Source organism: Lycium ferocissimum, chromosome 4, assembly GCF_029784015.1.
Source record: "Lycium ferocissimum isolate CSIRO_LF1 chromosome 4, AGI_CSIRO_Lferr_CH_V1, whole genome shotgun sequence".
NCBI classification, from domain to species: Eukaryota; Viridiplantae; Streptophyta; class Magnoliopsida; order Solanales; family Solanaceae; genus Lycium; species Lycium ferocissimum.
In genome coordinates, this window is record NC_081345.1 from 22,120,688 (window position 1) to 22,146,631 (window position 25,944).

At 35.1% G+C, this 25,944-nt stretch overlaps 2 protein-coding genes across 4 annotated transcripts; both read left to right on the forward strand.

Annotated features, from left to right (window-relative positions):
- Positions 1-6,519: 6,519 nt before the first annotated feature.
- On the forward strand, positions 6,520-8,686 carry LOC132051837 (uncharacterized). The gene is made up of 4 exons (XM_059443081.1): positions 6,520-6,808; positions 6,907-7,271; positions 7,355-7,909; positions 7,987-8,686. The coding sequence occupies exons 3-4, from the start codon at positions 7,667-7,669 to the stop codon at positions 8,530-8,532; spliced, it is 789 nt and encodes a 262-aa protein (XP_059299064.1). The 5' UTR covers positions 6,520-6,808; positions 6,907-7,271; positions 7,355-7,666; the 3' UTR covers positions 8,533-8,686.
- Positions 8,687-18,234: 9,548 nt separating this feature from the next.
- Positions 18,235-23,917, forward strand: LOC132051838 (3-hydroxyisobutyryl-CoA hydrolase-like protein 5). Of its 3 annotated transcripts, XM_059443082.1 has the most exons (15): positions 18,245-18,479; positions 18,612-18,695; positions 19,211-19,283; positions 19,413-19,472; positions 19,570-19,643; positions 20,157-20,240; positions 20,458-20,542; positions 20,765-20,850; positions 20,985-21,106; positions 21,296-21,356; positions 21,434-21,532; positions 22,742-22,843; positions 22,973-23,014; positions 23,435-23,541; positions 23,646-23,914. In XM_059443082.1, exons 1-15 carry the CDS (start codon positions 18,447-18,449, stop codon positions 23,758-23,760), a joined length of 1,227 nt encoding a protein of 408 aa, XP_059299065.1. In that variant the 5' UTR covers positions 18,245-18,446; the 3' UTR covers positions 23,761-23,914. The 3 variants fall into 3 exon arrangements, with proteins under 3 accessions (XP_059299066.1, XP_059299065.1, XP_059299067.1); XM_059443083.1 differs by lacking the exon at positions 19,211-19,283 and having other exon boundaries at positions 18,235-18,479; positions 19,409-19,472; positions 23,646-23,917; XM_059443084.1 differs by lacking the exons at positions 18,245-18,479; positions 18,612-18,695 and having other exon boundaries at positions 19,209-19,279; positions 19,389-19,472; positions 23,646-23,917.
- Positions 23,918-25,944: the final 2,027 nt, after the last annotated feature.

The window sequence follows — 25,944 nt, forward strand, 5'->3', positions numbered from 1 at the left end:
AAACTTACTCACTATGCTTCGTTAACCACTTGCTAGCATCATATTCTCTAATTCTTCTCTCGAGTACTAAAGTGAAGCATAAGGTTATTTCTAACTTTTCCTCCTTATCTGACTCTATTCTGGGGTTGTATAATATCTTTCTGAACCATAGACATGGATCACACTTAGGGAAATTTCATCTTTCTCAAACAAGGAATTGGAACAACTAACCCCAAACTCCCTATCCACTTTCAAAATTATATTACACTATATATATCGGGGATAAATACTTAATCACATAACCTAAGAGGGAATTGTCATATCTTTTATCTCATAGTAATATCGCTTTCTTGTAGTAACTCACTAACATCATACTCTCTAGGTCCGATCCGAATAAGCTTAAATAAATTAAAACTAACCCTAAAAAAAAAATTCAATATCGTCTCGCTCATGATTTTCTTATCGCATCAATCCCTTCCTAGTCATGTACATAGATCATACGCAAAAATATATATATATATATATATATATATATATATATATATATATCCTTAAAAAAAAAAAGTCGAGACTTTCTAGTATTACAGGTGGTTGGCTCTTAGGCTATTTCCTGCTCAAAACTACCGTGGACAATTTATGATTGTTGCAGCTAATTTCATAACATGTTACTCTGTAGGGTCTTAAATCAGAACTATCATCCTTATACTGTAGCTCCATGGTCAGATAATCCAAATAAACTTATTCTCGTAAGGTATATAACCTACGTGTACGCCATGCCAAAACTTGTTTTTAAAATGGTATTATCACCTGATAAACACACCATGCACTATTTGGTAAGTCTTGGGTCTCGAATTTTCCTTCTCGCCGCTTACGCATTCGATACATTTAGAATTCGATGGAAAGAGAATGTTACTTACTGCTCTAAGCTTCATGGCACGAGTTAGAATAATTTCTGATGCCTCCATCGGAAAGCAACACATCGATAATGACTAGCTTTACATCTTCCTCATCCATTGAGACGAGGCATATTCGGTAGAATGGGAAACAACACACGAGTCTGAGTGATTTCTGAGAACATAGCTCTATTGCACGATCTAGAGTTGAAAGAAGTGAGACAATCTTAAATGTCTTGGTGGTCAATCGTTTATATGTGTGGCGCGCACACACATATAAAAGTGACCCCACCGGACACGGTTTCATAGACTCCCTAAGACACTTGAACCTAGGCTCGATACCAAGCTTTGTCACGCCCCGAACCATGGCTCGGGCGAAACACGGCACTCGGTGCCTTCATCGCATGTGACCGAGCGAACCACATGGCTTGTCGAATTATCATGAGGCATAACATGAGCGGAATATAACGTGAATGCATGATGAGCCTTTATAAAACGTAATAAGTCATAATACTTAATAAAAATACTTGTTTAAACATGAGTGCGAAAATAACATGAATGAGCCAAAATGGCTATACGACTCCGAATGTCTAACATAACATAACTGACTTGTCTAGTCTATGAAACCTCTATCATGAGTCTGACTGGAAAACATACTTACTGGGACAAGGCCCCCAGTATACCTTAGATGCATAACTAATTATAAAACAAAGAGTTGACTAAACCCCGAATGAGATGGGGCTCACCAATAAGCTGATACGAGCAAATCCATCGAGCGATACGTCGTCCTGTAAATCAGTGCCTGCATCGTGAAATGCAGGCCCCCCCGGCAATAAAAGGGGAAGTCAACACATTGAATGTACTGGTATGTAAAGCAACTGAATGAAATAACATGGGACATGAAATAACATGATAATAAGAATCGAAACATATATAAAACTCCGGACATGAATATATATATATATATATATATATATATATATATATATATATAACATAAGTAAAACATGATAAGTAGGGAGAGCATTTCATAAACCGACATGTGATATCACCACGTGGGTACGTGGAGTCTGGTCCTCGCCGCGACCAGCAGAGCCCTCATACCTTGCCAGGGTATAAGATGGTATCGTGCCTGATGGATCCATTCAGTGTAAAATTAAGGTATCGTCCTAATCGGGCGGAGCGATCCTTGTCCTACGGTGGCTACGTAGTTTCAGGCTATCTGAGCCTTCTCGGTAATTCGTGCAACTCCCAAAAACATGAACATAATATAGTTGGCTAAGAAGCCCATGATTTTCGTGAATTAACTTGTACTTGTCTTGTAATCATGATTTCACGAAATAACTTGTAAACATGGTTTCATGAAATAACTTGTAATCATGGTTTCATGAAATAACTTGTATTTAGCATGTATGTATCTTGAGTCATGGCATGAACATAGTTATAAAATACAATTGCATGAAAACTTGTAGACATGTAGGATATTCATGAAATAAGCATTTTTATTTAAAAACATGCATGCAAGAACCCATGGAATACAAGATATGGGTTTTCATGGATTACGGACGGATTCTCAATAATCATAAAGAAATATTAAGAACTCAATGATGGAATTATAACAATTCATACATAATATAATCATAGACATGGACCTAGGGTTATCATGAGCATGGTATAGAAACCCTAGTTTTAGTAGAGAATCATAATTTATGGATTATGAGGCGTGGGGAAGAAACAATGATGTTCCCACACGTAGATAGTAACTCTACATACCTTAGTCGCTCCAAAACTTGAATTAAAGACTTGAGCTTTGAAGAGGATTTCCAAAATCTTGAATTCTTGAACCTTGAGATGGATTTTCTTGAAAACCCTATGTTAAGAATGATGGATTCTTGCTTAATGATCATGAACGTATGTTGGAATTGACTTGGATTGCATGGAATAGGCTTACCTTAAAGTTTCTTGAAGGTTGGGAGAGAAGAGCTTAGTCCTTAGGGCTTGAGAGACTTCTTTAGGGTTCTTTACCTCAGAAAAATTGGTTTAAAACGAAGTGGGAATGAATATAACGAAATTTGGCTCTTAAAACATCGTGGTCGGTGTGCGGTCGCGCAGCTGGAGGTTACTTCGCGCAGGTGATCGCGCAGCGAAGGCAGTAACACTGCCACTGGTGCGCGATCGCGCAGCACTTCGCGCAGCCCTTCGCGTAGAGTAAAACGGGTATAACTTCTAGCATAGAGCTCCATTTTAGCTCCATAATATATGGTTGGAAAGGTATTTCAAAGGCCTACAACTTTTATATTTTGAGTTTTCTCAAATTCCTAACGTCACTACCCGAAAACTGGCCATAAGTACAACTGTCTCAGACTTAGACGAATTTAGAAGGCCTTAAGAACTTCACTTTTTGGTTTGACTTCAAAACGACTGTTTATCACCCGAATGGATTCATATAGCTAAAATAATATGATCTTTATACGATATGGTTTAGTTTCATACGTTCGGTTGAAGAAAGATATTTGAACCAATAGTACTCGGAATATATTTGCACCCAAAGTATATCGAGGGGTATATTTGGCCCTTTTCCAATAATACAAGGGTATATTTGACCCTTTTCCGTTTTGGGAAAAGGCATATAATGTGGCTGCCAACAATTAAATGTCCCAATTTTAAACTAAATTACCCGAAATACACTTTAGGCCTAAAATAAAGACAAAGCGCTAAATTTGATTCTCTTCCTTCCCCCCTCTCTCTCAATTTGGGTCTTTCTTCTTCTTCTTCTTCTTCTTCTTCTTCTTCTTTCTCTTTCAGCCAAACCCATCGACAGGCACCGCGTCATCCACTTCTTTTACTTGAACACCCCAACTTAGGCATGTTCCTATTGAGTACTTAGATTACCCGAATTTTGTTTCAGTTTGACACTTTTTGTTGAATCAGCTTGGTGAGTGTAATACACTTGAGATCAGCTCATGAGAGGGCTTAAATTTTACATTTTTTTTTAAACTCTTCTTCTTCCTTTCATTCCTTCCAAAACTTCCTCCACCATCCACGATCACCCTGCCACTGCAACACTACCACCATATATTCAACCTTCTCCTCTCATATCATTCTTTAATGTGACAAATCAAATTAATTACTGTAAAAAATATATATAACAGTAAATAAAAATTAAAAAAGAAGGACCAAGATATTTGTCTGATGGTTCCGGTGACGGTAGCGTGATGGGTGGCGGGTGTTGGTTATTTGGGAAGCAAGATTTCATCAGCCATAAAAAGTGACGAGATTGCAGCTATCAGACATCAATAGAAAACTCAAAAATTAAAACATTTTTTTCTGCTTTTTCTTCAAATTGCTTGCAGATTTGTTAGGAGCTCATTGAAGAAACGAAGGGACTGTGAGCTTTTGTTTCAATCTGGGAGCTTTTGTTCCACCTGAATCTATGGTGAAAAAGGTTTAATTACAGAGTAAGAATAACAAAGCAAGGAACCAAATTGGGGGCTGCAAAAAAAAAAAAAAAAATCATCTATAGATTAAGAAAGATTAGTGCAAAATTTTGAATTATATGCTTCCAAACGGATCAAAACCTAAAGAAAATTGAAAAAAAAAAAAAAAGAGAGAGAAAGAAGAAAGTGGTTTAAGGGAAAGACGTCGCCAGCAGTACGCAGAAAGGGAGAAGGAGGGGTAGGGTAGTTGGGGGTGGGGTACAAAAAATAGATAATTTTGTTTACGGAAAAGGCTCATAAATACCCTTAACCTATGGGAAAAGGTTCATAAATACCCTCCTTCCATCTTTGGCTCTAAAAATACCCTTAAGGTTTGTTTTTGGCTCATAAATACCCTTTAAACTAACAGAAAAAATTTGGCTGTTTAAAAAGACACGTGTCATTTTCTAATTGGTGCCACGTTTTAATTCAAAAATAATTAAAATCCACCCAAGTTTTTAAACTCAAACCCATATTGACCGACCCGTTTTCACCTCAACATTAAACCATATATTCTTTTTCTCCTCGTTAAAAATTACAACTCGTCTATCTAGGGTTATGTTGTGAATCCTTCTCTGTATTCTAAGGTATTTTCCTTTTTCATCTCCTTTTTACTGCTTTTGTTTTCTCAAAATCCCCCATTAAATTGTGCATAAAGCTTTGTTATTTTTCCATCAGTTGCATTTTGATAAAAAAAAAAAAAATCTTACTCTAGTAATGTTAAGCTTTGAATGCTTTCTGTTGAAGCTATTTTTAACTCCAGTGGCATTTAAGCTTTTAATGCTCTCCGTTGAAGCTTTTAATGACTTTTTTACTATTTTTTTGCTTGTATGTGGTCCCTACTTGATTTATTTTGTCGGATTTAGTGTTATTGAACGGGTAGTTGGGTGTTGTTTATTCTTAAGTGGTCCCTTTGTTTGTAATATGTCGTTCGATTTCAATAACTTTTTCTTTTTGTATATACTGATGGGGTCCCTGTTTCCTTTCTTTTATGGCTTTGCTGGTGCTGGTTTCTAAAGAATGAATGAAGAGGTGGACTTAATTTTTAATTATGGGGGTATTTGGGTCCGGGAACCTCAGTTGGGCTATATTAGAAAACTGAGACACATATGGCAAGGGTATGATGTAGACCTACTATCCTATATTGATATCTGCCAAGAATATAAGGAAAAGCTAGGGTTTATTAAGGTGAAGCAGCTGTTAGTTATAGGGCCATCTGACAGGTTCTATGTGTTGGAGGGTGATGAAGGTATTAGAACCCTTCAATATTTGTTGTGTAGTGAGTTCAAAGTACTGAACTTATTTGCAGTGGATGAGGGTGAAGAGAGTGTGGCTGCTCCAAGTATTATTCATCATAGTGGAACTTTTTCGGGCACTGTAGATGCAGTAGATGAGGGTGAAGAGACCGTGGCTGCTCCTAGTACTATTCATCATACTGAAATTTTTTCGGGCACTGTGTATGCTGGAACTGATTGTGATAGTTATGAGAAGAAGAAAGATAATGAACCTGCTTTTAGTGATTATAGTGAGGAGTTGGAGGTGTTTAGAAGGGAAAGGACTAGAGAAATCAATGAAAAATTAGATATGTACAAAGAGTTGGAAAAAGGTATGACTTTTAAAGATATTCCAGAAGCTAGAAGAGTTATTGGATTATATTCAATTGCTACTGGTAAGGGTTTAAAGGTAGAAAAGAGTGACAGGGAAAGACTTAGATACAAATGTGACGAGGGATGTCCTTTCAAGTGCCTTATATCTAAGGATGAACAAAGCCAAACCTTTCAGATCAAGACTTGGAACCCAAATCATGACTGTGATCGAGTTTACCAGAATCGTAGAGGTGATGCCCAAACTTTAGCACACTATTTTAAGAGAAAAGTCCAGAATAATCCCAAGTATAAGATCAAAGATATGAGGGGAGACTTGGAGGGAGAATTCCAACTTAATGTTAGCAAGTCAAAGATGAAAAGAGTTAAAAAAAGATTGTATTGGAGAAATTGGAAGGAAGCTTCCTGGATGAGTACAATAGATTAGAGGCATATGCACAAGAGATGAGAGAGAGTAATCCTGGTTCTGATGTGGTGATAAATATATCAAAGGAAGCCTTGGCATGATAAATATATCAAAGGAAGCCTTGGCATGATAAATATATCAAAGGAAGCCTTGGCATTAGGTAAAAGAAGATTTCTTAGGATGTGTGTGTGCTTCCAAGCTATGAAACATGGCTTTAAAAACGGGTTGAGACCATTTATTGGGTTGGATGGCACGTTTTTAAAAGGAAAAAGCAAGGGGCAATTGCTAGTAGCTGTGGGGCAAGATTCTGTGAATCATTTCTATCCACTTGCTTGGGCCGTGGTGGATAAAGAAACCAAGAGGACATGGAATTGGTTTATGGAGATGCTGAAAATTTCACTGGACTTGAAGGATGGTGAAGGATTGACCTTTATCTCAGATATGCAAAAGGTATTTGTTTTTTATTGTTATGTCTTTTTTATTTCAGTTAATTCTAATCCTTATTATTTTATTTTATTTCTTTGTCTACTGTTATTTAATTATTGCAGGGGCTGCTGGATGCTTTTTCCACAGTAGTTCCTAAAGCAAATCACAGGTGGTGTGTAAGGCACATAGAAGCTAATTGGGCAAAAAAAAAAAGAGGAGTGGGGAGATGAGAAAGTTGTTGTGGTGGTGTGCTTGGAGAACATATGAGGAGGATTTTAAGGATCAATTGAGAAAGTTGGGTTCTTTGTCTAAAGTAGTTGTGGAAGACCTCTTGTGGTATCCACCCCAAAAATGGTGTAGGGCATACCTTGACACAAAATGCAAGAATAATATGGTGGATAATAATTTCACAGAATCCTTCAATTCATGGATTCTACAAGCCAGGTCAAAACCTATCATAAAAATGTTGGAGGATATTAGGATCAAGGTGATCAAAACCTATCATTAATTGTGTTTCTTTTTTTGTGAGTCAAATGTTCTCTTTTTACTTAATTGTGATTGTTTGTGAAGGTAATGAACATGATCAGGGAGCATGAAGATGAAGCTAGGAAGTGGAAGAAAGATTTTAGCCCACTTGCAATGAGGTTGTTTAAGGATTATAGGCACATTGCACAAGGGTGTGTAATTGAATTTAATGGAGACAATGGGTATGAAGTGACAAAGGGTGTAGATAGACACACTGTTAACTTACTGTTAAAGAAGTGTACATGTAGGGCATGAGACTTGACTGGGATCCCATGTCCTCATGCCATCAAAGCACTAATTCATAAGAAAGTGAATCCACTAACTGAAGTGCATTGGTGGTACTCCAAGGAGGCTTATATGCTGGTTTATAAGCATAAGATGCAACCTGTTAGAGGTGAAAAATTCTGGAAGGTGGAGCCACATCATGCCATGGAGCCACCACCTTTGGTTAAAATGGTTGGTAGACCAAGGACCAAGAGAAAAAGAGAAAAAGATGAAGCTAGGAAAAGGCAGGGGATATGGTCACAATCAAGAAAAGGGCTTCTGATGACCTGTAGCTATTGTAGCACACCAGGACATAACATCAGATCTTGTCCAGTGGTAAGATAATGTTACATTCTCACTCTAGTTAATAATAATATGTTTCAAGTATCTAACTTACATTTCAACTCATGTAGGTCAAAGGCAAGCACAAAAAAAACTTTCAAGACGAAGAAGCTTCTCAATCAGTAGAGGATGTGAACATGATAGCACCTACAGAATCTCAAGACTCCGAACCTTTATTCATTCCTGTACCTGAATTAAATCTGCCTTCTACTCAGCTTTCCAGTAATCATTCAAGTCGGCCTGAATCTGATCCAACCTTTCTTGAGTTTGATCCGTACTTTCATCCTGAATTTGATCCATCCTTCCATCCTGAATTTGATCCAGCCTTCCAGTCTGATGATGAAGAGATCGAACATGAGTTTGATCCAACTCTAATGCCCAAGGTGATTTCAGAAGCCAACACTAGGCTTAAACAAAGACGGTTGTTGCAAGATCCTATTGGTACAAGGAAGATCAGTTTTATTAGAGATGAAAGTGGTGTAAGTTTGCCTACTAATCTGCCATATTCATCAAGAAAGATCAGTTGGAACGGAAAGGCTGCAATGACCTCAAAGCAGCTGGTAGAAGAAAAGGAAAAAAGACTTGGAAAAATGAAGGCTAGAAGGGGTAGACTTTAGGGCAATTCAAACTTAAACTTTTTTTTTTGGGTTACTATGGTGTTATGTAATGTCAATAGACAAGTAAATTGATGTTTTTGATGTTTTTGTGTTGCATCAGTTATGCAATTACTGCTTTTGAGGTGAATGACTATACTGGTGCTGTTTTAATTTCTGTTCTGGTGTTGATTTTGGTTACTATTCTGGTTTTTATTTGGATTTTAATTTGGTTTATGTTGTGGTGCTGTCCTGAAGTTTGATAAACATTATCAGTTTATGTTGTGGTGCTATCCTGAAGTTTGGTTAGACATGTTCACAAGTGTCCTTTTACAATTGTTATTTTGTCCTATGTATTTTCCACCTTCTGGAAATAGTACTTCAACATTCAATTTGATGTGCTTTTCAATTCACTGATGCAATAGTAATATTTGTGACACTTCATTCCCCTGAAATGGAGGTGATTGGACTCACAATAATATTTGGTAATCTCCACACAATGGCCGCCAAAAAAGCACTAGCTGCATTGGCTAAAAAGAACTGGTGCTAAAAAAAAAATGAGAGCTGGTAGAAATTAGCTTGAGTATCAACCTTTATAACCCAATTGGCGGTATAGAAACTAGCTTGAGAATATGCCAGTACTAGCTTATTTTGCATCAAGCTTTATAACTCATTAGCATTATACATCAAATGACTATGTAAAGTCTTATTTTGCAGCAACAAAATAGCCTTCAATATAAACCAAATTTTACAATTTCAACTACTCCCAAATAGCATGGTAAAAACGAAATGGATATAGTCAACCTCCATTTTAACATATCACCATTGAAATACTAACTACATAACTTCAAATCTGAAATTTTACATAAAAAATGGTTACTAATCACCATTACATCACTTAAGCAGCAACAAAAACAATGAAAAGGGACCACGATAATAGAAGAAAAATCTTCGTTCTCTGCACTTTGTTTTCCAGAGTATACGCTCTCGTCACATTAACAACATTACTACCCTTCATTTCAGTTGCAATTTTCTTCAAATTATTGCTTTCCTTGCCAGCAGCATCCAATTAAGCTTTCAAATTATTAATCACCAATGTCGCATAAGGTGGAAATTCATCATAGCGCCATTTCGAATAACCACAAGAGGGGACCTTACCAAAATAAACAAAATATTGATATTTCATATAAAATTCCAGTAACCGAATCCGAAAGATTCAAGTTAAACTATTAAGTTTCTCGGCAAAAAAAAAATTACTGATAACAGAACAGGGACATTAGTAGGATCTAGGTCTAGCATTCAGAGGAGTTTTGGCCGTAAATTGATTCCGCAATCACATCCACGCAACTGGGCTGAGCTTCGAGAATTTTCGGACATTTTAGCATAAAAGAAACAAACTTCATGCAAAGAGACATTTTAGCATAAAAGAAGCAAACTTTATGCAAAGATAACAGTAGATTTTGATAAACAAATTTGGAAGAAAGAAGAGGAAGAAGAAAGAGAAAAAGAAGAACGATGGCAGAATCCTAGATCAACGAGGAGAAAAAGAACATATTGTTTAGTGTTGAGGTGAAAACGGGTCGGTCAATACGGGTTTGGGTTTAAAAACTTGGGTGGATTTTAATTATTTTTGAGTTAAAACGTGGCACCAATTAGAAAATGACACGTGTCTTTTTAAACAGCCAAATTTTTTCTGTTAGTTTAAAGGGTATTTTTGAGTCAAAAATAAACCTTAAGGGTATTTTTAGACCCAAAGGTAGAAGGAGGGTATTTATGAGCCTTTTCCCATAGGTTAAGGGTATTTATGAGCCTTTTCCGTTTTGTTTATTTATTTTCTTTGAAAATTTGTTTTTTTCATTCTTTTTTCTTGTAATTGATTTTTAAATTATTATTTTGCACTCAATAGCCACATGTCCTCTTTTAATTAGTCATTATGTCACGTCACTCACGAGCGTATTACACTCACTTTGCAATTTTAGCTGATTCAACAAAAAATGTCTAATTGAAACAAAATTCGGATAGTTTAAGTGCTCAATAGGAACATGCCTAAGTTGAGGCGTTCAAGTGAAAGAAGTGGACGACCATAGATGTCTGTCGATGGGTTTGGCCTTCTCTTTCTAAGTGTCAGTTTATGATTCTTTATCTGGCCCTTTTCTTTCTCCTTCTTTCTTTAATTCTCTTTAAGATTCAATTTGTGGCTTTTGATTTGGCCTCATTTTCTCTCTTCTGGGTTTGATTTGAGTATCTTCGTCCCGATAACTCTAATATTTTTTATGATTGAAACTGTTTATGGAAACAAGAAAGGCTCCTAATAAGTTGTTGTCAATTGATATTGATTAACTAATACTTTTCTTGATGTTGAAGATGATGATTTAGAATTACAGAGAGGTTGCAGAATGAAATTCTCCTAGACTATTAAAGTCTCTAACGGCTACAATATCTTTCTTCTTTGATTATGATAGTCCCTATCTGTTGATACACTAGTTTGTCAATCCTTTTCGGCTTGCCTTTAAGAAATTTTCCCAAAACATGTATAATATGTGTATAATAATTATACATTTATTATACATAAAGTGTGTGAGTGTGTGTGTGTGTGTATAAAAGGGCCATATTTGCCCTTATACTTTTACAAATAAGCTATATTTGTCGTTCCTTATACTTTTTCAACATGTTCGCCCTTGTCGTTTAACCTTAGGCCCATATTTAATTTTGTACTTTAATAAAAAAATTATATTTATCCCAACGCCATTAAATCCCACGTCCCATTTTACTTGTTCCATGTAGCGGCTACGTGACGCCTGCATGGCCTTTTTTCCACTTAAATCTACTAACCCATTTAAACTCTTTTAACCCATCTGTCCAACCCGACCCACTAAAAATTTAAAACCCAACCATTTTTTTTTTCTTTTCTATCTTCAATACCCCCCTCCCCCCACCCCCTCAGCTTCAAAAAAATTTCTTTCATGTTAGTTTTGTTCTCTTATATTAACCCAACCATTATTGTTGAGTGATATTTTGCTCTCTTAACATTTTGATTTGGAGCTTCTCACAAATCTTTTTGTCATCCTCACAAATCTTTGGTGGGGCCTCCTAGAAGGAATTCCTAATATATCCCAAAGTTTAGGTTGTGATGTTATCTTAAAAAGATAAATTAGGCTGTGAAGATTTGTACAATAAACTATATAAATGGTACCTTGTACTTGGTCTTATCTCATACCATCACCATTAGCTTCTAAATAAACACGTGTATTTACTAAGGAAATCACTATTATGTATTTCTTCCTTTGTCCTTTTCATAAAAAACAACAGTTGTCCCCTTATCTATTTTTTTTTTTTTGATTTTTCACTCGATGTTCGGTATCCATATTGAAGCCCTAATAAATTCAGATTCACTCCGCGTAAGACCCATTCAGGGAAGCGCTCCCTAACAAGGATTTTTTCATACCCAAGGCTCGAACCTGAAACCTCTGATTAAGAGAGGAGTAGCCCCTTCCGCTGCACCACATCTTTTGTTGGTTCTCCGTTTCATTTCACTACAAATTTGTCCAATCTTTTTAAAAGCCAGTCACTCTAATAAGTACAACACCTAGTCAACACATGTACAACACGTAAAAAGTTTTAACTGCAACATTGAATATCCAAATGAAGATACAAGGGGTTGCTCACATGGTAAGCACCCTTCACCTCTAACTGGAAGGTTGTGGGTTCGAATCATCAACGAAGCAAAAAAAGGGGAGCTCCTCGGCCTTGTTGGGGCGGGGGGGGGGGGTTGGTAATTAAAAGAAAAAGAATATCCAATTGAAGACCTAATTTAATCTCTATCTCTTCATCCTAATTTTTTTTCCTTCTAAACGGAAACAATATTGCCATCATGGGGTTTTAAACCTGTTGATCTTGCCAATTTTTCTACTATCACTGGGAAAGTTATTCTCTCATTTTTAAGGAATTTATTTTTCTACCAAATCAAACATTAAAAATATAGTTTCTGAAATGTTTTCCTCCATACCGAACACATGAGGAGTGTGCAAAATCCGGTTTAACTGATGAACTGAATTGACAAAATGTTATTGATTTATTGGTATTGGATTATTGGGTTAACGACTTTCAAATGATTTTGTAAATATTTTTATTGGACTATCGGGTTGGTTTCCGATTTTGAGGTTTTAGTTAAAGGTTAAATCGATAACCTAATAAGATTATATTAAAATTTCCTTTTATCTCTAATTATATTAGTGACTTTAGCTTTTAAATACAAACTCTATTTCCTAAATTCTTACTTTCATTCCAGGACCCTATTTCGGCAAGCGACACTTTAGTTCTGTTACGACCCAACCGGAGGGCCGCGACGGGTACCCGATGCTAACCCACCCGGGCACCTCTTAACATACTTTCACATCACATCTAGGTGAGCCACATAGCTAAATCATACTCTCATTCATCATTCATATTAATCCCATTGGGCAACAACACATTTATATCAACATTAACAACTATGCCCAAACATATGTACATAAGCTGACGAGGCTTGACAAAATAATATCCCAAAATATAGGCCGACATGACCGAACATATCTAACCATATACACATGTCTACGAGCCTCTAAGAAGAATACGTCATATCATAACATATAGGCGGGACAGGACCCCGCCGTGCCCATGAATATGTACACAAAAGAATCTATACCAAAAGCTGTAGCTCCGAATGAAGTGGAGCTTCGCTATGTAGTCCCTGAGAAATGTAGCTATGGATCAAGAATCATTACATTCTATCCTTAGATGATTACTCGTCGTATAAGGAACTTAGTACAATCGTATCATATCGAGAATCGTAAGCTTAGTAGCTTTTAGAGATAGGATCATTGAAGAATATCGTAGGCTCATAGAAGGATAGATATTTGACCAAAGAACCATGCCTTATGAAAGAAGGGTTAGCCTTACATACCTTTCCGTTCAACTATTCTATCACTTGCACGTTCTTCTTCAATGCTCACGTTTCTACCTTCATTAGAGTGCATACTAACATTAGAGAATTGATAGCGTAGCATTCATGACTAAAGCTAGGAAAAATTGGACAACATCTCCTTTATTTATACAACTTCCCTCACATCATATATCAACTCCCAAACGTCAATAATAATATTCACAATATCATCACAATAGCCTTTATTCAACTACATTATCCTTACTCCTCAATTCATTTCAATTCATCCACATTCATGGTCATATCACACGATTACGTTCATTCATATACAAGGTCTATTCCATATTCTCAATATCATTTATAACATGATTATAATCATAATGTATCAAGAATCATAACTCATTCCAAACATTTACTCAAAAGTGATACTATTCCCACATTCATGACCCATTTCCTATTTCCTCATATAATCCAAGTGTTTCAACTTTCAAATATCTTAAATAACAAGGAAATATCATAAAACTTACCTTAGATAGTGTAAGAATGAACCTTGGGTGTAATTACTTCACTTGAGCAAAACCCTAGTTTCACCTTCACTTGGATTTCTTGTTTTAGATGAACTTTAATGGGTTTCTTACACTTAATTCACTTGGTTTGATGATAATAACCTTTGATTTCCCTTGGATTCTTGTTCATGAAGTGTATGGAATGTTCTAGAGACTTTAGAGAGAAGTGGGGAAGTGTTAGAATGACATAATGAAGTTGGGATCACTTTTAAAGACTTGGAATAATTCAACCCGTCGGGACTTCCGCGGACACTTTCACGGTCTGTGGAACATTGTATGGCTCGTGAAACTGGTCGTGGTTCAACACCAGCCAGCCACCTTTTTCGGGAGTTATACGGACCCTTCCACGGTCCGTATAAGGTTACACGGTCGCGGAAGTGGCCGTGAAACCCCTGGGATTTCCCGGTTGTTCCCGTCGTCTCGTTTGATCTCCAATCCTTATGGAACCTTCTTAACACTTGTTTATCACTTCATTAACAATCTAAGGGGCGTTATAACTCTTCCCCAAAACATCATTAAGTCATCATCAACTCGTTACTCATAATTCTCGTCCGATACCTATCGTATGCCTTGCCTTCTCTTGGCAACTTTCTCGTCTAACATCGAATGTCTTTGAAATCTTACTCAGGGTCATCAAATGTCATTATTTACTTATTGAAACACTATACACTTCGTTTTCTTCGTTAGTCTATTCTCTGTGCATCAACGGAAAATTTTTCGAGGTGTAACAAGTTCTCTCAAACTCGACCAGAAAGAAAACAAGTTTATTTTAGCAATAACATCTTTGAATTTGCTTTTGCTTATAATTTTGTGTACTTTTATGCATGAAGGCAATGTTTATGAACAAATGAAAACAAGATAAAAAAAATAAAAATAAAAAGCATTTCTTATCGGTTAAACGTCCAAAAACTGAACCGTTAAGGACCTAAACTGATTAAAACCGATAACGAATATTTTATAGGTTTGATTATCGATTAAGCGTGCCTATAAACCGTAAATCGATAAACCGACCGAGAAGCACCCCTAGAACACACCCTTTATTTGGTTTGACCTCCAAAATTTTGCTTCTTTAGTGAACATCAAATCTTATATTTCTTTGTATTTGCTAATTCTCATTCCAAACTTCCTTGCTCATAAATAATTTACTTTTTATAAATTATTCAATTATGTGACTGAAAAACTCTAATAATTACAAAGACTTACCAACAACGGGGACGGAGCTACAGTGCTCCAAGAGTGATCAGGTGAACACCCTTAGTCAGAAAATAATACTGTGTATATAAACAGAATGCTATGGTATATAAGATATAATTATGTTTTGAACATCCTTATACAACTTTGCAGGTAGCTCAACGCCATAAGGATGTTCAGTAAATGCTAAACAGCAACTGCACCTGGGTTTCGATTCTCAGCTGTTGCCGTTTGCATTTTGTAGGTATTGATTCTCCGCATATAATACACATTGACTATATTGCCTTATGAGCTATATGGGTCTACTATTCCTATTAAAACAAAAGTACCAGTTTCCAATTGGATTCTAACTGGTATGTTTTTTATTATTCCTTTTCTTTTATTAAATCTCTTAAACAAAACTTAAAAGTAATTATTTAATTAAAAGGTACTTAATAAGTAAATGGTAGAATCTCTCTTCAACTCTTGTGGAAATCGAAAGCAAAAATGGCTCCACAATGAAAGTTAAAAAGAACCCTTTTTTGATTCTGCTCATACTTCATGCCTCGTTGCTAGTGTTACTATCGCAAGAGCCGGTGAAGCTTGAAGCTTAAAAATGATTTGAATCTAAACTCAATTCTCTTATATCTTTTTTTGCTCAGTCAATTCACTTCATGTTAAATTAAATGTGAATAATTTTTTTGTTCTTTTTAATGCTCAATAAAATTAAATATTGCATAGTTTGATTTTAAAATTTCCGGTGCACCCATTCATTAAAAAAACTATTTAATAATATTATGTAATACAATTTTAAAACTTTTGGTGCACCCACTCACAAAAAAATTTACTTATTTAAAATTTGAACACCCTTTGTGAAATTTCTAGCTCCGCCACTGACTAATAAGATAATGATACATGTGCCAATAGATTAAATTAATTATGCAATTGAAAAAAGGTAACATAAGTGATATTTTTTTAAAATTAAATTTAATACTTTTGTAGCATGAGGGCCTCATGCAACTAGTTAGTACAGATATAGATAGATATAAATAGATATGCTAAGAGAGAGTTATTACCTTAACCCTTAAGAAGCTTTTTGTGGGAACAAATTTGTCTCACATAAGAAATTAAAAATTTATTTCCCTCAGCATGAAAATTTCAATATTTTTTTTTTTAATCATTAATACTGAAAAATGAGCGAGTCCAAATGGATATGGGTGGATTGAGATGGGTTAGACAAAAAGAGGGATAAAAACGGAGCCCCCTTTTTTTTTAACGCCAATAAAACATGGGTTGAGTGACAGATAATACAATTAAGTACCATATTACCCATATTTTTTGCTCAATAAAAGAATGGCAGTCAAAGTTACATATACACTTCCTTAACAAAATTTTCCTTTAGTTTCCAAAATAAGTTTAAACTAACGTTCAATTTGAAACAATAAATGAGTAATACTAGTCAATTAATTCCACTCGGAATCTTTAAATCTTAAAATTTTCGTTTCTGCCAGATCTGTTATTTTCAATTTTTTAACCAAGAATTTAAAAACAAAATACAAATACAAATGAGATCGACAAGATTGAAATTTAATTTGGAGATGAGATTTTCAATCAATTTAGAATCCACTAAAGTTGTGACTGATGACTCAAATGCTACCATTTAAAATTTCCATCGTCCTTGTAAGTTCCACAACATGAGAAGAATGTGGAGAAAAAAACAAAGATGAATCTAGAAGAACAGAGAAGTCCTTGCGGATCCATGAGAACGACTTGCCCTTGGTTCGAGGGGGATTGTATATTGTAATGAAGCATGGGTACGTAATATGGATATCCATACTTTCTACCCATTTCCTATAGTGAATTATATGAAATTAATTTATATTGATCTGATTTTAATAAATTTATTATTCAATTCATTTTAAAGTGACGAATACTTGAAATTTAAAAAATTTATGGATTTGGTCATAAATGCGAAGCCAAGAATCTTAATGTATAAATTCTGGATCGTAATTTTTTTTTACTTTCTATTAGGTCTGAATAAATTATTAATTTAACATTTATTGCCCCCCCCACGCCCCACCCCAAAAAAAAAAAAAAAAAAACCAACCCAACACCCAACAACCATGTTTTGCCAACTCTACTATGTGTAACAACAATGTACTCGCAAGATGCCAAAACCTTTGATAAAAAGGTCCGGAGAGTGACAGACTAGATGCAGATTTTTAACTTGAAAGAGTAGATTGCTTTCCGTGTGCGTCATTCTACTCGAAAGAAAAGATCGGGAAGTGACAACAAATAGAAGGTAAAAAGCATGATATCAAGAGAAATATGGCAACAAAACTAGCACGATAAAAAGCAAATGAGGCAACGGATAGTAACACACATCGAAGAAACGAAACTACACGATTACTATCTAATACTAATGGAGATTATTTAGCTACTTACTAACTCTCCAACCTAATTTTCGACCTTCACGCCTTTACATCTAGTACTATTGTTTTGCTGCCTTCATAGAAATTGAAATCATGTGTCTTGTACTACTATCAACTCTACTGTGTGTGCGTCATCACTATTCTAACGAACAAAAGAAAAAATTGAGATGAATATTTGGCAAGATCCTCTTAGATGCCTCCCATGGATCTAATTTGTCAGGCTGCCACAATCAACATACGTGAGCGTTAACTTCCAAGTTCCACGCGGACAGCAGTTATGAAAATCTTTAATAGTAGTTGGCATCCACCTAGTGATTTTCAACTATATCTGCATAGCTTCATAAACATAAATTCCTTCTCCATACGTCGCACAGTATTATCATTAAACCAATAATCAAGAGCGAATCCACGGTTCGGTTAATGAGTTTACGTGAATCTAGTAATTTTCATCCAAAATTTATATATTACTAATAGATGTTTAGAAATTTTCTATTTATCCATAAATATTTGATTATGAACCTAATTAATATATATACACACACACTCTAACTTGAAGTTGTTACAAGAACTCACAAACCTCAAATCCTATATCAATCTCTGCTTACAATTGGCAAGCGGAGCACCTACTCCGCCCCTACCTCTCTTTTGTTTTTTCGCTAATTTCTTCTTCACGTGTCAACTTCAAAATCCTTTTTGATCTCGTAATTTCTATGTACTATTTTTTTTTTTGGTTTGTTTTGCACGAGTCCATTTAGACATTATATATACAAGTGTTCACAAGAATATCATACAGTTTTAGGTTTCCTTGGTAAACTAAATTAAGAGCAAGCTGTTTAAATTTTCGCGCGGATGGATCAAGAAAGAGTAAAGCCTGATAGAGACGTAATCTCAAGTTTCAGTGTGAACTTTCAATCATTCACAAGTTGTATTCTTCATGCATAATGCATTTTATGTAGGAGCTCTTAATTAGTTAGTTCTCTCTGATTCTGCAAAATTTTATTGATGGTTAAGCAGGTTGTTATTGCTGAAGAAGTTGGCCGCGTCAGAGTGCTCACCTTAAATCGGCCAAATCAGTTAAATGCCATCTCAGGCAAAGAGGTATACTATATATGTTACTGCCATTCATTTCATTTTGTATGTCATCATTTGACTAGGTATATAATTTACAAACGAAAGAAAGACTTTCGTCAATAATAGCGGAGCTAACGCTTCAGTTATGGGATCGGCGAAATTCAGTAAATTTGGTCCTAACTTTGCATTTGCATTAAAAACTTATTGCATGTACAAATAATTACTTTAGAACTCAATAACTTTAAAGGATTATAATGTCAAATTCGTAAGCTTTATATCCGGGCTCGGGCTCTGTTCATCAAACATAACATGACATAACTATGACTCCAAGAGCACCTCATTAAGAGTAAAGAATTAAAATTAAAAGATTTTCAAATATGTAAAGGTTTTTTATAAATATACTAATAAGTGTCATATAAAATAGAACGTTGAAAGCAATAGAAAGTGACGAGGGATAGGTGGTTTGCTTATATAACTTGATATTTGTTTAACTAGTCTCCATCCAGCAAGTAAATACCTTTAAATCAACTTTCTTTTATTAGGCATTATTGCTGGGAAAGAACCTCGAGAAATTTGAGAAAGATGACAACACACAGCTAGTTATCGTTAAGGCAAGTATTTCTTAAATTCTCATCATCCTCATTAACTGAAGCTCAACATGTACTGAAAGATATAGAGAAATTGTTTAGTGGTGCTACAATTGTTAGTTGTGAATGATAGGGTATTTGTCATGTAAATAGGGAGCAGGGCGAGCTTTTTCTGCTGGTGGGGACTTGAAAATGTTCTATGACGGTCGAAGAACAAGTAAACAATTGTAACAAGGAAGTGATTTAGTAATTCTTTTTAAGGCTATTGAATTATAATTACAAGTTTACTTATATTGAGATCTTGTATTTCTCAGGGGATTCCTGCCTTGAAGCTACTTATCGAATGTATTGGCTTTGCTACCAAATTCACACATATAAGAAGCCTCTGGTACTACTTTTCTGATGCTCCTCTATAATACATACACTTATTTTATTGAGTTAAACGCTTAGTATAATGTGAGGGTGTTAAATGGTTATTTGAATTGAGATGATCGATCGGAAAGTCTTTAATAAAATTATTCCCTTGTTTGCTTTTGTTATAATTTGCTTACTCATCAAACAAAGCTAATAAAGCTTTCCTTTCTTTGTTATGCCTATATCTAACATACAAACAATTGTTTCTAGAAAAAATATTGTGACAAGTTTTGGTTAATTTAGGCTACATATTTAGGCAAAATCAGCACAACTTTTAGATGAGCTAACTTAGGGTTGTGCCCAAATTAACCTGCCCTGGAAATGTATGTGTCTTGGTCAACCCCGCATAGACTCAAGTGAGTTGACTGATCATACTTTATGGAATAGTTTTATCACCCCTATATTTATGTGCACCCAATTGTTTTGAAGATTATGCCAATGAGCGTAGTTAATTTTTTTCTATTTTACCCTTGATGATACCTGATAGGTTGCTCTTGTTCATGGAATGTCAATGGGTGGAGGTGCATCCTTGATGGTTCCAATGAGGTTCTCCGTTGTCACAGAAAATACTGTTAGTATAAATACTCCTACATCTCCGGCATACATGAAGTTTTAATTAATCTTGGCTGGGTTGCGTTTGGTACAGTGAAAAATATTTTAGATACTAATAGTTTCTAATTTTTTTCATATTTTATCAGTCAAATATATTTTCCTTTGTACCAAACACACCCTTGATCTCAATTGGAAATAAGGAAGCATTTCAAATCTAACATTTGTATAATTGGTAGGTATTTTCAACTCCAGAAGCACTTATTGGGTTCCACCCAGATTGTGGCTTCTCGTACATGCTTTCTCGACTTCCTGATCGACTAGGTATGGCCTTCAGCCCTTCATAACTTATTCTTTTTTGTATTTTTTACTCCTGTGGTTTCTTTTTACATGACAATTTTTTTTTAATTTAAACTCATTTATTTATTTATTTATTTCTTATGTAATCAAACACCATCATATAAACAAAGTTTCGATAGCTTATTCTTGCCACTGGTGAACCTACAAATTAAGAACAAAGTGATATAATTACGTTGTTGCGTATAGGAGAATACTTGGGGTTAACAGGAGCAAGGCTAAAGGGTAAAGAGGTCGTTGCTGCAGGACTTGCCACACATTTTATCCCTTCTCAGGTCACTCCACTCAATAAATCTTGGCTTAATATATTCACAAATGATAAAACTAATTAGTATGATTTTACATTAATCGAGCTCGAATGGATATATTTTCCCTCTAATAATTTGGCTCTTTTTTGTTTTGTTTACAGAAATTGGTTGAGCTAGAGAAGCGCTTATTAAGCTTAAACACCAGTGATGAGAAAGTCATTGAATCTGTCATCAAGGAATTTTCTACAGATATTGAAATAGATGAACATAGTGTCTTGAATAAGTAATACTATTATACTTTATGTGTTAAATAATGCAACCAGCTGTATACAGTCTGAAATTATTCTTTTTGATGATATATATATATATATATATATATATATATATATATATATATATATATATATATATATATATATATATATATATATGTCAAATTAAAATCTGATGCATATCATCCATTCCAATGCAGGCTGTCGATAATCAATGAATGTTTTTCCAAGGATTCTGCTGAGCAGATATTGATGTCATTTGTAAGATCGTGATTAATTCTTCGTGGCGTTATGGCAGTAATTAATTTGATGTTTATTTATTTTACATACATTTTCAGGAAGCTGAGGCACACAGAGAAGGAAATGGTTGGATTCAACCAGTGCTAAAACACTTAAGAAGATCATCCCCAACGGGACTAAAAGTAACATTAAGATCGGTAATGTGACGAAATTTTAGCTTTTGTAGTTTTACTATATTGATTATAATAGGTAATTAAAGTTCAGGAAATAAACTCGAAATTCATATAGAAATTATTTCATGATTTCATCTAGACTTTGTACTCACCCAAGAATCTATGTCAATCCAACAAAGGTTGTGTGTCTCGTATTTGATTCCAGAATTCACAATAACTATTTTAGGCGACTAATTTGACTTTTCCGTCTATACATGTACGTATCTTTTATATAAGGGCGTGTAAGGTATGGTTGAAAACATTTTTCAATTTCTTAAATTTGATTGGTCAAAATGTTTTGAAAATTATTTTCTATTAAGAAATTAAATTTCTTAAAAATTAGGAAGATGACTTTCTTGATCCATGGGATTAGTTAGGAAAACTATTGCAAATGCATATGCGGCCAAAACAAATTATACTCATTTAAAAAATTATTACACTTTATACCTATTAAGAAAAAACATATTTACAAGATTTCCAGCATGTATGCATGTAGTATACCTTTTAATTTGGCTATATAATTTACATGTTATATACCTTAATAGTATACAACAACGTGTGAATATGTGATTAAACTATTCTTACTACTCCATTACATACGTTTGAGGTATACACTTATGTGAATTTTTGCCCTAAAGATTACCACGCACAAAATTGTGTAATATAATTTTTAAGGGACGAATTTTATAAATGGGTACAAGCAAGTAATTTTGTTACTCCCCCTGGCTAATCATGTAGAAGTCTTGAATAAGTTCCATAAGATATATTTCTTCACCATACTAATATGAGAAGAATTGCAACTTATAGTACTTTTCGTGTAGTTTTTGAATATATAAAATTGTAAATTATAATTTTAAATTATTGAATTAATCTAATCATTTAGTCAACTTGACTCTCGAAAAGCGAAATAGGATAACTAATATGAGACAGAGGGAGTATATAAATGCTTTTGAATAATATTTTTTGCTTGTTTATAACATCAAAAAATATTTTAAACCCACTTATTTAATTTCCAGCAAAATATTTTTCCTTCGTACCAAACACACCCTAAATTTAGAAGGACACTGCCTATCCAAATAGATGAGGTTTTTGTTGATTGCAAGTTCATTAGCATACGCACGTAGATAAATCTTCTTAAAGTTCAAGGTCCGAAAAGGAAAAATAAATAAATGTTTAAATTTCTTTATTTTGCAGATTCGAGAAGGAAGGAAACAGACGTTATTAGAATGCTTGAAGAGAGAATTCAGAATTACAATTAACACATTAAGGACAATAATATCTAGTGATTTCTATGAGGTAGCTCGTCAACTTTTAAGTATATATATAAATTAATTTAATTTTGATTTAAAATATTTCACTTTGGAAAACGCTTTGGCACTTTTGAGTTTTGAATCTTACCTGATTCTGCTTTTTGCTTATCAAAAGGGCATAAGGGCAATCGCCATTGACAAGGATAACTCTCCCAAGGTATATATTCTTTCTGACCATGTGTAGATGCTTTCACAAGTTTATTGTACTCTGTATTTTACTGTTTAAACTTTTGAAATTCAATTTTAATCCATCTATTTGTCTCAACCTTTAATCATCATCAAAGACGAATCTAGTGAATCTGCAGACATAGTGACACACAACACTAGTTTTATATATATATATATATATATATATATATATATATATATATATATATATATATATATTGTACGACAACAATAATTTTGCCTCAATCTCAAACAAGTTGAGGTTGATCGACTAAAATTGCAAACACATGCACATTGGTTTTAAATCTCAAATCCGTCTTTGCCAAACCTCCAGAAGACATAAGGAAAAAAAAAAAAACAAAGAATTGCACTAACTGTTGTCTCTCTCCATTTAATTAAAACCATTCAGTGGTGTCCTTCAACTCTTGACAAGGTGAAGGATGAGCAACTCAACTTGATCTTCAAAAATTTCGAACAACATTTGGAGCTCCAGATTTTAGAAAATGAAGAGCATAGGTAATTCAGTTGAAGTCATATATGATTATGAAGCAATTGTTCTTTGTTTCACACCACGACGTTACGTTGAGTAACTCTAATCTTGCATCTCAAATTATCAACAGGTGGGAAGGGAAATATGATAATTCAGCTTATTATCATCTTAACCAGGCCGAGAAAAATAAAAAAGCACTGCCGTCAACAGCTCCTAGAATCGGTCTTATACAGTCTGCCTTGTGATATCAGCAATAACTAAAAATATAGTGTTCACATTCACGGTAGTTCTTGTTTACAACTAGGGGACCTATACATAAAATGAATGCGTGAGGGACTCACATGTTATTTCGAATTAGCTAGAGGACTTGTTGTAAAGAATGGTAAAAGATTTATCGTTAAATGTGGGTTGAGTTTTCAATTTGCAAAATAGATTATTATCTGTACAAAATTACGTATCCTACCACAAATTTAATAGGGTTTTAAGGTGTGAATGGAAAATGAGAAAAGATACCTTTTGAAGTGCACCCAAAAAACACCTTTTGGATTGCACCTCTCCATCTCACCCTTTCATCTATAAATTAAAAGGCTTTGCCTCAGATTTGATATAGAAAAATTCTGAATTCTTGCTTCCTCTGAACTATTCTCTGCATTAGTTTTTAAAACAAAATATAGTAGAGTTGTGTGATTTATCGCCGAATTTGTGTTCGATGAAGTTGGTGGGGTTTGAGGTACCGCTACGCCATCAACAGATATATCCATTTTATTCTAGGAGGAAGTAATTCATAACCTCGAGTACTTGAGGGGATTAAATTCCTTAAGGACACAGTGAATTCTGTGAACTCAAATAGTGTGTTTGTCATCTTCTTTTCTCGGTTTTGTTGAAATATTGTTTCGCAGTTTGAACATTGTTTTACTAACGACATTTATTGTTTTGAGCACAGTTTGGTTAACAATGTTAAGGAATTTAATTAGTATTATTATTTTTCTATGTTCTGCTGACGGAGACAAAACGAGAAGGAGATTTTTTTTTTTCCAGATGATAGAAATTTTGATTCTGCCGTAATGTTTCGTAGTGGGCGGAAGTTTCTTTTCAATTGATGAATTTAGAGTAAATTTGATGATGTCGGAGTTAAATATGAATTCGACGTTTGATAAGTGAGTCCATCAAAAGGCTAATACACTTCTTACCACAATAAATGTGATGAAGATTGTATACGGGTAAAGCCGAGGGCATGGATATCCTCGGTTTCCCGATATAGAAGCTAGGTTTGGTTGGAGTCAGAACCGTCGCACCAGGTCCCGGGTTCTCGAGCTCGAATTGGAACGAGATGCCGAGGCACGATAAGAAGAACCACCATAAAGGGGAGACCGAAATATCCGCCACCAGCCGGATATTTTGGCACTGATCTCGCCACCAGTTATTGAGGGATTTTGTGCCTTATTTAGACTTGTACTAGGGTTAGGGCTCCTCTACTATATAAAGAGGAGGCCCCCTTTTTATTTTTCCCCAGTTTTTCTCTTACACACACACCTATGTATTGAGCAAGCAATATAATTATCAGGATTCATTCATCTTTCTAAGATTTTTCACCATTGTTCACTGTTCAATATCCTGTCACAGGGGATTGACCTCGGTTCTTAGTACCCGAGGCCGATCAACACTCATCGCGGTCAGATCTATATATTTCATTCTCTTTTTTTTGTTTGTCATATAATCCAACGTCGTGTTAAATTAAACCACATATCCTTAGCACCGCATACAAATTTAATTGTTATCCATTTTAAGGGTAAACAGTTTGGCGCCCACCGTGGGGCCTTGGATAATAATAGTGGTTTAATACGAATTCTGATAACACTCGATAATTTTACACTTGTTCTTTGAAGTTTGATTTCAGATTTACCCGATATGTCAGACTCTCATTCTGTCAATTTTCACGTTGAATCAAGCCACCACGAGGAAAACGACAATGGGGTACTTAACAACAACATGCCCCAAGTCGATCCTGACCAAATCGGGTCATCAGTAGGCGACGTGCCAGTCGGTGGTGATAATGGAGCCACGCTGCAACAGCTCCGGAACCAGTTGGACATGGCTATGGCCCAATTGCAAGCCCAGCAGGCAGTTATAGCGTAATTGCAAAATCAAAATCGAGCATGCGAGGGTCGACCAAATTCCTGGGGCACCTCCGCTATTGAAAGGACCGGACTCGAAAAAGTTCGTTCAAATGCCTTTCCCGCTAAGTGCAGCGCCAAAGCCGATCCCAAAGAGGTTTCGTATGCCCGATATCCCAAATTATAACGGGACCACCGACCCAAACGAGCATCTGACTGCATACACATGTGTTATTAAAGGCAACGATCTCGCCGAGGATGAGAGGGAGTTGGTCTTTGCTTAAGAAGTTCGGGGAAACCCTGTCTAAGGGAGCA